This window comes from Plectropomus leopardus, chromosome 22, assembly GCF_008729295.1.
Source record: "Plectropomus leopardus isolate mb chromosome 22, YSFRI_Pleo_2.0, whole genome shotgun sequence".
In the NCBI taxonomy this organism is placed as follows: Eukaryota; Metazoa; Chordata; class Actinopteri; order Perciformes; family Serranidae; genus Plectropomus; species Plectropomus leopardus.
The window spans coordinates 119,623-133,411 of NC_056484.1; the positions used below are offsets into that span (position 1 = coordinate 119,623).

A 13,789-nucleotide genomic window follows, 5' to 3' on the forward strand; every position below is an offset into this window, starting at 1 on the left:
ATGTGTCCATGTGTGTTCATGTCAGTTTCTTATTTATTTATAGAGCCCACGATCACAAACACAGTCTGCCTCAGAGGACTTTACAACGTACGACATCCCTCTGCCCTCAGACCCTCACATCACCGCAGGAAAAACTCCCCAAAAAGAACCCCTTACATGGGGCAAAAAAATGGAAGACACCTCAGGAAGAGCGGCAGAGGATGATGAGGGATCCCTCTGCAGGACAGACAGACGGGGAGAGGGTAGGGAACCGTGAGCTGCGACGGACAGGACGGAGCCTGGACGTTCAGAGCTTCGTAGGTAAGGAGGAGGATTTTAAATTCAGTCCTGGATTTCACAGGGAGCCAGTGCAGAGAAGCTAAAACAGCACAAACATGGTCCCTTTTCTCGGTTCCCGTTAGAACACGAGCAGCAGCGTTCTGCACCGGCTGGAGAGACCTCAGAGATTTGTTGGGACAGCTGGAAAAAAGGGAGCTACAGTAATCCAGCCTGGAGGTGAAGAACGCATGTACGAATTTTTCAGCATCTGTCTGGGACAGGATACGTGTAATTACTACTTATTACTACTTATTATTGTGTGTGTGTTCATGTGTTTGTGTGTGTGTTGTGTGTGTTCATGTGTCTGTGTGTGTGTTCATGTGTCTGTGTGTGTGTTCATGTGTCTGTGTGTTCATGTGTCTGTGGGTGTGTTCATGTGTCTGTGTGTGTGTTCATGTGTCTGTGTGTTCATGTGTTTGTGTGTTCATGTGTCTGTGTATGTGTTCATGTGTCTGTGTGTGTGTTCATGTTTGTGTGTGTGTGTGTGTGTGTTCATGTCTGTGTGTGTGTTCATGTGTTTTGTGTGTGTGTGTGTTCATGTGTTTGTGTGTGTGTGTGTTCATGTGTCTGTGTGTGTGTGTGTGTGTGTGTGTGTGTGTGTTCATGTGTTTGTGTGTGTGTGTGTTCATGTGTCTGTGTGTGTGTTCATGTGTCTGTGTGTGTGTGTTTGTGTGTTTGTATGTGTGTTCATGTGTTAATGTGTGTGTTCATGTGTCTGTGTGTGTGTGTTTGTGTGTTTGTATGTGTGTTCATGTGTTAATGTGTGTGTTCATGTGTCTGTGTGTGTTCATATATTTGTGTGTGTTCATGGTCTTCATGTGTATTAATGTGGTCAGGTGTTTATGTTAGTTCATGTGTGTTCATGCGTGTTGATGTTCATGCAGAAGTTGTAGCTGTTGTACGTCTGAGCTATTTTTCTTTAAGACACACATTGTGTGCATCTTTGTGTGTGTGTGTACGTGCGTGCGTGCGTGTGTGTGTGTGTGTGTGTGTGTGTGTGTGTGTGTGTGTGTACGTGCGTGTGTGCACACGTGCACGTGTATGTACATGTGTGCGTCTGTTGTCTCTCTGACTGTCGGTCGAACGTCAGACTGAACTTCGGCGTGTTTGTATCAGATATTTAACAGCCGATCAGACATTGATCAGACATTGATCAGACATTGATCAGATATTGATCAGATATTGATCTCACGGTTTCACTGGGCGTGGGATGGTATGTTTCTTGGTGTCATCATGTTACATAGACGAGGTCACGTCAGGTCACCCAGCAGTGAGTGTGTATTGGTCAGCTGCTGTGCATGCTTGTAGTTTTCCTGCTGCAGACAGTTTTTAAGTGAAGTCAGTTTGACGTTTACTGTCCAACTCTAAACTGACTTCATGGTGGCTGATCACATGACTGTGTTGTTGTTGTTGTTGTTGTTGTTGTTGTTGTTTTTGTTGTTGTTGTTTTTGTCTGTAAATTCAGTTTGTCAAGAGAAAGAGACAAGAGCTCCGTCCTCCAAAAATAAATGTATTAATCCTCATTTTCAGTTCATTTGTAAGTCAGTAACAATCAAACAAACAGAGATTCAATAATCAGCAGATGATCACAACGACTCAAACTGTCATCAATTTATCAATAAATGAACATAACAGATCAATACAAATTTCTGCAGGATCACTAACAAAAAGACTGAGTTAATACTCAACGTGACTATTAGTGCAGAATTCCACAGCTCCGTCCGATCGTTGATTATTGATCAGTGATTATCGACCTGTTCTCTGATCAGATCATTACACAACATGAATGTAAAAACACAGTCAGTACGTCATCACACACACAACTGTAAACACAAACAACAAACAACAACCCTGAAACTGAAGTCAGGTTTATCCTCCTTCATGCTGATTGGTTGGAGCTGTGTAAGTGTCCTGTGATTGGCTGCTGAGCTGTGACAGTTTCTCTGTTACTATTCTGTGATTGGCTGCTGTGGAGATGTGTCCATGTCCTCTGAGCTGTCTTCGGACAGACAGATGACAGAGGTTATGGCTCTGTATGGGTCCTCTGATTGGTTGATTTTCATGTTGTCATCTGCTGTGATGTCATCACCATGGATACCTGTGGACGGACCTGCTGTGAGGACAGTCTGAGGTGTGAGGACAGTCTGAGGTGTGAGGACAGTCTCAGGTGGACTCTCTGAGACAGGGGACAGGCCAGAGTGAGACGTGGCTCCTCTGATGATGTGTGATAATGATGAAGACGCAGGAGAAAGCAGAGACAGTCTCCTGGTGTAGACGCCCTGTCTCCCGTGGAGACTGAGACACCGTGAAGATGACTCAAACTGATGAGAGAAAGCTCTGCCGCTGAAGGACGACTCTTCGTTTACCTGTCAGTCACAAAAACACTGAGAGAGTTAGCGATTCACCTGATGCACTCGTTCACACCTGGAGTTCACATTCACTCATTCACTTCACATGAATTTATTATTTCACATTATCTCAGTGTTTTTCACAGTCACAACGATGAACCGATGATTGTGGACATCGAGACCACAGAAAGACGTCCACTGACGTCTCCTAAAAACAGGAACACATCACAGGAAGTCCACACTGTCTACCTCACTATGACATCACAGGAAGTCAACACCGTCTCCTTCACTATGACATCAAAGTTTTAAACTCACCATGTGGAACCACAGTAATGTCTACAGAGGACATGAGGACAGACATGAGGACACAGATTAAACATCGTTTGCTGATTCATCAGGACACTTTGTGTGTGAGCATCCTGGTCCTGTCTCAGAGTCTGTGTCCAGGTGTTTGTTGTGTCCTCAGTGTGTTCAGTCAAGTCAAGTCAGTTTTATTTATAGAGCCCATGATCACAAACACAGTCTGTCTCAGAGGACTTTACAGTGTAGGACATCCCTCTGCCCTCAGACCCTCACATCACCCGAGGAAAAACTCCCGAAAAAGAACCCCTGTAACGGGTAAAAAGGAAGAAACCTCAGGAAGAGCGACTGAGGATGATGAGGGATCCCTCTTCAGGACGGACAGACGAGTGATAGATGTAAATAACAAATGAAATACAATCATGACAAAAAGAAATAGAAACAGACAAATGTCATATCACAATAACGGTAGGTGTGAAATTATTAAATGCACTGATGATGATGATAAGAGTCTCATCAAATCAAATCAAATCAAACTTTATTTATAAAGCGCTTTTCATACAAAAAGTAACACAAAGTGCTTTACAGGTTAAAATCATTCCCATCCTTCCCTGCTCCCCGCACAAAATCACATTCATACCCCACCCCGCTCCGTACGCACGCGCCCAAGTACACACACCCACATACACACACGTACACACACACACACACACACACACACACACACACATACACATACACACACATGCACACGCACGCACCCCAACAACAGCAATGAGATATTGTACGCAGGGCTGAATACAGATGAACCCGGCAAGGAAATGCCATCAGAGGAGCCGTCTGCACCGAGAGCAGCTAATCCGCCACGGCCACCAGGAGCATCGACACAGGGTGACCAGAGGAGGCGGGGTAGAAATGCCCAACCTCCACCCAGACACCACAGGACAGCACCCAGGTGGCCACGGCCGACCACCGCTCCCGGCACAGAGGGCTCCCCGGAGGAAACAGTTGGAGAACATAAGAAATATTAAGAATAAGTAAACTGTAACATGAAACCAAACAATAGGATAAATAAAATAAGGCTATAGGCAATAAAAATAATGGTAACATATAAATAATCATAAGATGCTAAGCTAAATAGGTAGAGATAAAATAAATAAATATCAGTTAAAAGCTAAGCTAAAAAGGTGGGTCTTGAGCCTGCTCTTAAAAACATGGACGTTCTCTGCGGCCCTAAGCTCCTCCGGCAGGCTGTTCCAGAGGCGAGGGCTATAGTAGTAAAAGGACGCCTCGCCGTGGGTATGTGTCCTGACTTTAGGAACGACTAGGAGGCCACTGCCGGAGGAGCGCAGGGACCGTGAGGGTTCATAGGGTAGAAGCAGTTCTGACAGATAAGAAGGCCCAAGACCATTAACACATTTAAAAACCATTAAAAGAACCTTAAAGTCGATCCTGAAACACACGGGGAGCCAATGCAGTGATTCTAAAACCGATGTGATGTGGGCCCGCCTTCTGGTCTTCGTCAGGACACGAGCTGCGGAATTTTGTAATAGTTGTAGACCTGAGATACTCTTTTTATGAAGACCAGAAAGCAGGGCATTACAGTAATCGATACGACTGGTAATAAAAGCATGCATCAGCGTCTCCGTGTTGGCCCGAGAGAGAATAGGGCTCATGTGTATACTGACAGTGGAGGCGTGGCTCATAATAAAACTGTTGAGGTGTCTGTTGTGTCCTTGGTGTGTTCAGGTGTGTTCAGGTGTATTCAGGTGTGTTCAGGTGTCTGCGATGTCCTTCTTACCACATTGGGATGTTTCCCGATGGCGACAGCCGCTCGGTCATCAGGGTTCCTTAGCAGTCGTCGTCTCCTCGCAGCTCGGAGCAGAACTAGGAGAGCCGCCGACAGGAACATTAACAGAACCGTCGCCGTGATCCCTCCGGCCAGTCTGCTGTCCACATCTCCAAACATCTGCTGCTCCCTGAACGCACCATGAGGGACTGAGGAGAGGACAGAGGGACAGTGAACGCAGCACGAGGGACTGAGGAGAGGACAGAGGGACAGTGAACGCAGCACGAGGGACTGAGGAGAGGACAGAGGGACAGTGAACGCAGCACGAGGGACTGAGGAGAGGACAGAGGGACAGTGAACGCAGCACGAGGGACTGAGGAGAGGACAGAGGGACAGTGAACGCAGCACGAGGGACTGAGGAGAGGACAGAGGGACAGTGAACGCAGCACAGGGCACGAGGGACAGAGGGAGGAGAGGACAGAGGGACAGTGAACGCAGCACGAGGGACTGAGGAGAGGACAGAGGGACAGTGAACGCAGCACGAGGGACTGAGGAGAGGACAGAGGGACAGTGAAAAGATCACGAGGGACTGAGGAGAGGACAGAGGGACAGTGAACGCAGCACGAGGGACTGAGGAGAGGACAGAGGGACAGTAAACGCAGCACGAGGGACTGAGGAGAGGACAGAGGGACAGTGAACGCACCACAGCGTCAGCACACGTGTTTGTTGTCGTGTGTGTTCACATATGTGTGTTGTGGTCTTCAGGTGTATCCTGCTGTTGTCCTCACCTGTCTGTCCTCTCTGCAGGACTTCGATGTCAACTGAAGCCAAAGCTTCTTCTCCTGATTCTTCATCTCTGGCTCTGACCTGCAGATCAATCATTACAAATACCTGCTGTACTCTGTGTATTAAAGTATCAGCTGTACTCTGTAAGTATTACAGTATCAGCTGTATAATAAAGGTCAGAGTACCTGATAAAACTACATTACTGTAGTATAATAAAGGTCAGAGTACTTGATGATACTGCATTACTGTAGTACGTTGGTTCACCTGCAGTATGTGTCTATCGAAGGCGTGCAATCGGTCCGTCCTGGCAATCAGGACCCCTCCCTGGGTGACTTGGTACAGTCCAGACAGCGGGTGGAGGGAGTAGTGGATGGATGGATTCTGGCCCTGTGATTGGACAGCAGACATCAGTCACCAGGTGATGTCCTGCAGAGGATGTCCTACAGGTGATGTCCTACAGATGGTGTTGTGCAGCTCACAGCACATGTAGAGGGTTCTTACATCGAGAAAGTCACGGTCAGAGGCCTGCACCTGTAACACCTGGTTGCCGTAGGTGGAGACGATGGAGGCGGGGCTTGAGCTCTGGATGATGAAACCTTTGAAGGTTGTTCTGTTGAAGAGCGGGGGGAACCGGTTCTCACTGAGAACTCTGATCAGAACCGACGCCACGGAGTACTTCAGCCTGTCGTCCTCCTGATGCACCTGCAGGGGGCAGGGCCTGGAAGTTACACCTGTGGTTCTGTCCTGATTAGTTTAAAATCAAACCTTAAACAGGAAATGGTGTTGTTACCATGACTCTGAGGGTAAAGTTCGTCTCCAGTTGGCGGTCATTCAGCGGTCGGGTCAACCTGATCTCACCTGTCGTGTTTTCGATCACAAACCTGCCCTGGTCACCACCTGCTGACACACACACACACAAACACAAACACACACACACACACACACACACACACACACACACACACACACACACACACACACACGTTGTGGGATGTTCTGTTCGTTCTGTCCAGACGGTTCAGGTCCGAGGACAGAGGCTCATGATGAGGTGGAGAAAAAAAATGTCATATTCAGACAGGAAGAGAATTCCTAACAGAGACTCTGTGTTTGTTGGATGTTCCGATGTTCCTCCTCTTCAGCCTACAGGAACCTCGGTTCTGCTGACATTGTTACAGCGGCGTGTCAACCTGATGCACTTTATCAGCGCATTGTGCTGCTGCTGCAGGTGTGGCAAATCTGAGCAAACGACCGGTTCTGTGCAACCACGTTCTGAGCCGCTGTCTGGGGCGTATCATGCAGACGTGTGCGGTGACTTTTTTGACGTCTGTATGTTATGCAGAGGGAGAGAGAGAGAGAGCGGCAGCACTCACCTGACAGGATGGAGAAAACCAGAGATGTGTTGATCCCTCGGTCTCCATCCTCCGCTCTGATTGGACCAGGAGAAAACTCCAGAACGCCATCCTGCAACAGTAAACAAATAGACCTGTTGACAGTAAACCATGACAGTGATAATGATGCTTGTTTGTTTGTTTGTTTGTTTACCTGGTGTTTGTGGGTGATGTTGGCGGTGTAGGTGGGGTTTATGCAGACGGGAACACCTGGGGAAACAGATGTGCAGGGCAGGAAGTGCGGGTACTGGTCGTCTCCATCCTCGATGACAATGCTCAGAACAGCCGACGTGTTGAATTTCTCCACCGTGTTTGCCTCCTGTTAAAAACAAACCTTATTTGCTTGTTTGTTTTTTTATTTGTTTGTGTTTATGTTGAGGCATCAGAGGCGTGGCGGCAGTGGTGGATGACCTCACAATCTTACCTGGGCCCAGATCCTCAGCTGCAGGTGAGTCCTGCTCTCGTAGTCCAGCGGTCTGTTCAGGACCACGTTCCCGCTGTTGGGCAGGTCGACCCTGAAGAATCTGGCGTCGGTCTGCTGAGAGACACATACAGGTAGCGATTTCCAGGCCTGGAAAGTTTTGAAATACCCTGAAAGTTTTGGAAAAGTTGGAATTGGACCTGTGGAGTTAGTTATTTCTTCTAAAATTTCTTCTAAATTACGCAAAAATTAAATAGGAAACAAACGCAGGCAAGAAAGGTAAGTTGTTCAAAACTGGCAGTACTGGCAGTCGTCTGCCAAAAACACAAATATCAGTCCCACCCCCTCTCTGCACCCCCCCACTTCACATAAATAAAGAGCATTCCCTAAATTATATTTAAATAGTCAATTTAATCCTGTTCTGAGTTCATTATTGTTAAAATAATTATATACATTTAAAAAGCTGTTCTATAGTCATGAAACAGAACCCATCAGGGTCAGGGTTAGGGTCAGGGTCAGGGTCAGGGTTAGGGTCAGGGTCAGGGTCAGGGTCAGGGTTAGGGGTCAGGGTCAGGATCAGGGTCAGGGTTAGGGTCAGGGTCAGGATTGCACTTTTAGACTTATTTTGTACCATCTATACTGATGGTCTTTAAAAATTTGACTCAGAGTCAGTCGGTGCAGCATCTTACCGATGACTGATCGATGATATAACTGATCATGTCTCCGTCTGCATCCACAGCTGACACCGAAAAAACCACAGAGTCCACCGCAGTCAGCTGATATCAAAACACACACATACACACAGACACACACAGACACACACACACACAGTGTTGGTGTTAACTCTTTGTGTCTGACCTGTTGGTGTAAACCCTTTGTGTTTTACCTCACTGATGGTGAGCGGTTGGATTGTCTCCGGCAGGAAGTGTGGTCTGTTGTCGTTCTCGTCAATGATCTCCACCAGGATCCTGTACTGGGTCTGACGACACACAGAGACGTTCTTTCAGTCACTGACGAGCTGCTGGTGGTCATGGTGGACAGGTGACCTACCTGTACGACATCATCCTCGTAACAGGTCAGTTGTGCTATCAGCACCGACCCCTGAAGCTGAGGGACAAACACACAGACAACAAACACTGAGTCCATGTGATCCAGGATTAGCTGCCAGGTGTGGAGGTGTGAATGTGTACCTCTCTGTCGAGGACTCTGGAGGTGGACGTGTTGAGTCTGATGGTCCGTCCCTCCAGGTAGAACCAGTCCTTGTTGTCTCCGGTCAGACACAGCCGGACGCTGCTGGATCCGGGTTCTGCGGTGATGCTGAGCTCGGAGACAAGCTGACCCGGTGGACTGTTCTCTCTGACTGATGCTGAGATGTCCGACCCCCCCAGACACAGACTGGCTGCAGAGCAGGATGCACAGGTTAGGTCATCCAGAATTCAAAGGTCAGAGTGAAGATGCTCTCTTTGTTCTCACCTGTGACCACCTGATACGAAAACCTGAGGAGCACCTGCCACAACAGAGCCCTGCAGGAGGCCAGCATCTTCATCCTCCACCTGCACAGAACATCAGCTTAATCACAACCGTCATCATCACCATCACCATCATCATTGTCATCAACATCATCATTATCATCACCATCATCACCATCGTCATCACCATCATCATCATCATCATCATCACCATCACCATCACCATCACCATCACCATCATCATCATCACCGCCATCATCATCATCATCATTGTCATCATTGTCATCACCATCATCATCATCATCATCATCATCATCACCATCACCATCACCATCACCATCACCATCATCACCGCCATCATCATCATCATCATTGTCATCACCATCATCATCATCATCATCATCATCATCATCATCATCATCACCATCATTGACCCAACGAACAGAGACACTTGATCCATCCACCCCCAGGTACGTGTTCAGACTGTCTCACAACAAAAGCCCTTTGCTTAAGATGAGGAAAAGATTATGGCTTCAGTTAAATGTGAGCAAGTGATGATACGGTGAGTTGAGAGCACCTGTTCTGTCTGAAAGAACCTGAAACATGTTTGAGGAGAACATCTTACGGACGGCTTCAGGATCAACATTTTGGCGTCGCAGTTCAGGTTTTTTGCAGTTTTTTTTTTCGAGTCACTGATCCGCTGTCAGATTGAGGGTCTAAGGACAGAGGGATGTCGTATGGTGTAAAGCCCTCTGAGGCAAACTGTGATTTGAGATAATGGGCTTTATAAATAAAATTGACTTGACTTGACTTGAAATACGGCAGATGCAGACTGAAGTCCGACATGGATGCTAAGAGATGTCCTGCTGTGGACAGTCAGCAACAAAATGTGTTTTAGACACCGAAAAATAGTCCAGCTTCTAAAAATGTACTTAAGTTTAAGTGAATGCTAAAGTTAGTGATTCACAGCTTCATCTTTCTGGCGTTTGTTTTAACAGGAAGCCTACAAAAGCTTCAGTTCTCTGTCTACGCTCTCCTCATAACCACCAAACATTTTAAGAAAAACAGTTATTTTATCTCTCTGAAGACAGACCTGCTGCTTTGCTGCTGCTCTTCTGGTGCCTTCATCAGTCAGTCAGTTATCTGAAATAACTCTCAGCAGCAGAGTAGCAGCTCCTGAGGAGACGGAGCTAAAGTCTTTGTTTGTATCAGTGGAGTCTGGCTCTGAAGAGAGCGACAAAACAGCTTCCTTTTCTGCTGGAAATCTCTATCTGACATTACATTGAAGCCCAGAAAATACTGGTAATCCATAAATCCTACACTTATTTAGGTTGGACTTTATTTCAGTGTCTCAAACACTTTTGTTGCGTGTCCAGAGCAGGACATCTCTTAGCATCCACATTGACTCCAAACTGGAGGTGTGCTGATTGACATCTGCTGTTAGTAACTCACTGACTGTTGTTAAGTACCCGACACAGCCACACTAAAAACATCTGAACTGTCCCTTTAATCAGCAACATCTCCTCCTCATGTCCACAAAAAACACAGTTTTCAGTTTCAGATTAGTTTTATCATCTGAATCTCTAGAAGACAGGGGTGTCCAGGACCTGTCCCTCTGTCCAACAGAAACTCTCTGAGACTTCCCAAAACTTCACAAACTCCCCAAAGCTTCAGCAGGACTCTCTCTGACGGTTTGACACAGTGACGCCTGAACTGATCCAGAATCTGTTCCCGAGAGAAATCAAACTGTCATCACAGCGGCCTCACTGATCACCGACACATTCAGACCTGAACTCCAACCACAGCCGGTTCTGAGCAGAATAACAGATCCTGCAGAGTGAGAACGTTCCAGACCGTCACGTGATGACAGCAGCCGAGAACACTTTATTCAATAACCAGTAACCAATTATCAATAACCGGTAATCAACCTGATGGATGCTGAGTCAAGAACACTCACCCGCTCTGTTATTCGCTCTACAGATGCTTGCGGTGTCTCTGCAGGCCTCTCATGATGTCACCGTTCATGTGTTCAGATGTTCATGTGTTCAGCAGCTCAGTCTCAGTGTATTGTTCTCCGAGAACACAGAGCGTTCTGTTACTCTGTGTGTGTGTGTGTGTGTGTGTGTGTGATTAGCTGAGGGCTTACAGGGCATTACTGAGAGGATAAGTAGGTCGACTGGCTGCAGCAAGTTAACAACAGGAGGCCACACCTCAGAGCCAGGGTTTACTCAACTATTCACTCAACAGTCAGTGTTAGCTGGTGCAGGCAGTATTTTCTGGGTTAGTTAGTGTTATTTCATGCAGTATTAAGTGCAGTATTTTCTGGACTAGTAAGTGTCATTTAGTGCTGTGTTTTTCTGAGCTGGTTAGTGTTATTTAGTGCAGTATTTGGTTTTATTTATCAGTATTAATTAGTGCAGTATAAATCTAAAGACGACACAGTGAAAGCGTCCTGGTGGCGGTGTTGTCGAGCAGCTTGGTGGTCAGAAACAAGTGCTGATATGGTCTCTGTGGTGGTGATGTAATGCCTGCAGGCTCCAGCAGGTGGGGTGATGTTCTCCCTCAGTTTTGACTGAAGGCGAGAGTGTGAAGAGTGAGAGGACTCATTCTGCACAGAAAACCTCACACAGAGAACTTCTGAGAGTGTTTATTAACTGGATTTATGACCCACATGTTCACTATAGAGCCACTGCTGGTTCTCCTCCAGAATCTGAGTGAACTCTCAGTGTTTGTCTAAAATCGAGTTTCTTAATTGTCATTGCATGATACAACGAAACATAGAAGCATCTCATACACAGACAGCGAAAACATATAACACACATAACACATAATAATTCAACTAAATAAATCAATAGAATCAGCATTGTTCTTCCAGATGAATCTGCCATCTGTGCAGTTAAAGGGGAACTTTGGGGGGGGGCACTGCCTTGTTCTGAGCCGTTGCCATGGTGAATCGTAGGATCAGAACTTTCTTAATGATGTTGTCTATTTATTATGGTTTATCGGTGATTTCAGAACATTTATTATGGTTTATCGCTGATTTCAGAACATTTATTATGGTTTATTGCTGATTTCAGAGCACATGAGGAGCTGCAGGAGGGTGATAAGATAAGATCATAAAGCTGGTATGAATGTTGCTCTCCTGTTTGAGTTCTTTTAAAAAACTGAAATAAACTAAAGGACTGATTCATCTCTCTGTTTCCTGTCGGTAGCTCCAGACTCACACGTTCGCTGCTGGAGGATGTATGGGCTGCTTGTTACCCCCCCCCCGAAGCAGGAATAGGACCAGGAATAAAAAGTGAGTGTGGGGTTTGTGTCTCCCAGGTAAGCGCAGTCAGTGACAGGTAGACAGAAGCTCTGCCCACAGATGAACGTGTCATTAGACGGACAAACAAACTCTCACCTGCAGGACGTGGTCATGTCCAATAACTTCCTCAAGACAGCCTAACTCAGTCTAAAACTTTATCTCCACTACAGGGGATAATATCTCCTACCCAGGAGATAACATCTGCAACCTAGGAGATATTTCACACTTTTTCCATAACTAGGATATAATACTTCTTACCCAAAAGATAATATTTCTTGCCCAGGAGATAATATTTCTTACCGAGGAGATAATATCTGCTACCAATGAGATAATATTGCTTATATACCACTAAGAGATAACATCTCTTATCTGGGAGAAAAACACATCAATTCCAGCTTCATCCAATATTGCCTGCAAAAACATATGTTTGCCGTTGCCTCCCAGTTTTGTAGAAACTTCTGTAAATGTAGGAGAGTAAAAAGTACAATGTACCCTTTGCCTGTGATCATGTCTTTAATGGACTGGCAGCTGTATCTGATGTTTATACAGAAGAAATTATCACATGAATTTGGTTACTTTAATCTCATCTACCTTCATCAGACAAAGATTCATTAATTAATTCTGTTAAATTTCCTTTTTCATGACAAAGATTGTTGTTTCAGTTAATTTCATCACATTCACCTCAAATACTAAAAACTGAATTTTCCTTTTTACTGAACTTCACTACAACATTTCTCTTTGTCAACATGACATCTCAGAGAAACCATCATTTTTTTTCTTGATTATTGCCTTCATGCTTTCTGCTTCAGTCACAAAAATATTCATCTTTATGTTAAAACCAATACTAAGTTGATACAGATCTGTGAGACCTGCACTTTTAAACACATCAACATGAAAATATCATTATCAAACATTTATGTTTCCATCACATCTTCACAGATTTTATGCCTCTGGACTGAAATGTGGACAGTAATCTGACTACTCCTCTGCTTGAATAAATCACATGACCAAAACCTTCAGAGACTAACACAAGAGAACACTTTCAAAATAAGAGCCAAAGTGCTTCAGTCCAGCTGAGATCTAATCAAAGGTCCGTCCGAGACCGTCCTCTTCCTGTTGGTGATGGACAATTTACAGGAAAACTCATCATCATGGTCAACAAGAGGCCAGATAAAGCAATCCAGAGCAGTCTGAATATCTCTGTGACAGTCAAAGGAGACTCTGAGGACATCTGAGGCCAGTCTAAGGATGTGTCAGGAGAGTCTGAGGACCCCTGAGACAGTCTGAGACAGTCTGAGGACCCCTGAGACAGTCTGGGGCCTCAGAGACAGTCTGGGGGTCTCAGAGACAGTCAGACTGGATTTGAGCTTCCTGTTGGGACAGTTTTAGTGTGACGTCTGTCTGCAGAGCAGCTTGTGAAAGTTGTTCCTGAACTCGGTGTTGAAGGCGGTGTAGATGATCAGGTTGACGGTACTACTGACATAGCCGAGCCAGGTTACCACGGAGATGAGCATGGGGCTAACATCATTTGTGTAGATAGGGTAAATATTGAAAGAGTGTCTGAATATCGTTTTTTGGGTGTAATCAATGGATGACAAACTAACACGGAAATCTCATATAGCTCATGTAAAAACAGATATCTAAAAAATATCTTTGTTTTAAA

The 13,789-nt window shown here is 45.7% G+C and overlaps 1 protein-coding gene across 1 annotated transcript; it reads right to left on the reverse strand.

The window, feature by feature from the left end:
- Positions 1-2,242: 2,242 nt before the first annotated feature.
- LOC121961667 (cadherin-related family member 5-like) lies at positions 2,243-13,640 on the reverse strand. The gene is made up of 15 exons (XM_042511737.1): positions 13,522-13,640; positions 8,824-8,903; positions 8,541-8,749; positions 8,401-8,457; positions 8,237-8,329; positions 8,040-8,126; positions 7,354-7,464; positions 7,084-7,248; positions 6,912-7,002; positions 6,332-6,438; positions 6,043-6,243; positions 5,806-5,928; positions 5,544-5,622; positions 4,768-4,964; positions 2,243-2,684 (listed from the first exon to the last, which is right to left on the reverse strand). The coding sequence occupies exons 1-15, from the start codon at positions 13,638-13,640 to the stop codon at positions 2,268-2,270; spliced, it is 2,136 nt and encodes a 711-aa protein (XP_042367671.1). The 3' UTR covers positions 2,243-2,267.
- Between the last annotated feature and the right edge of the window lie 149 nt (positions 13,641-13,789).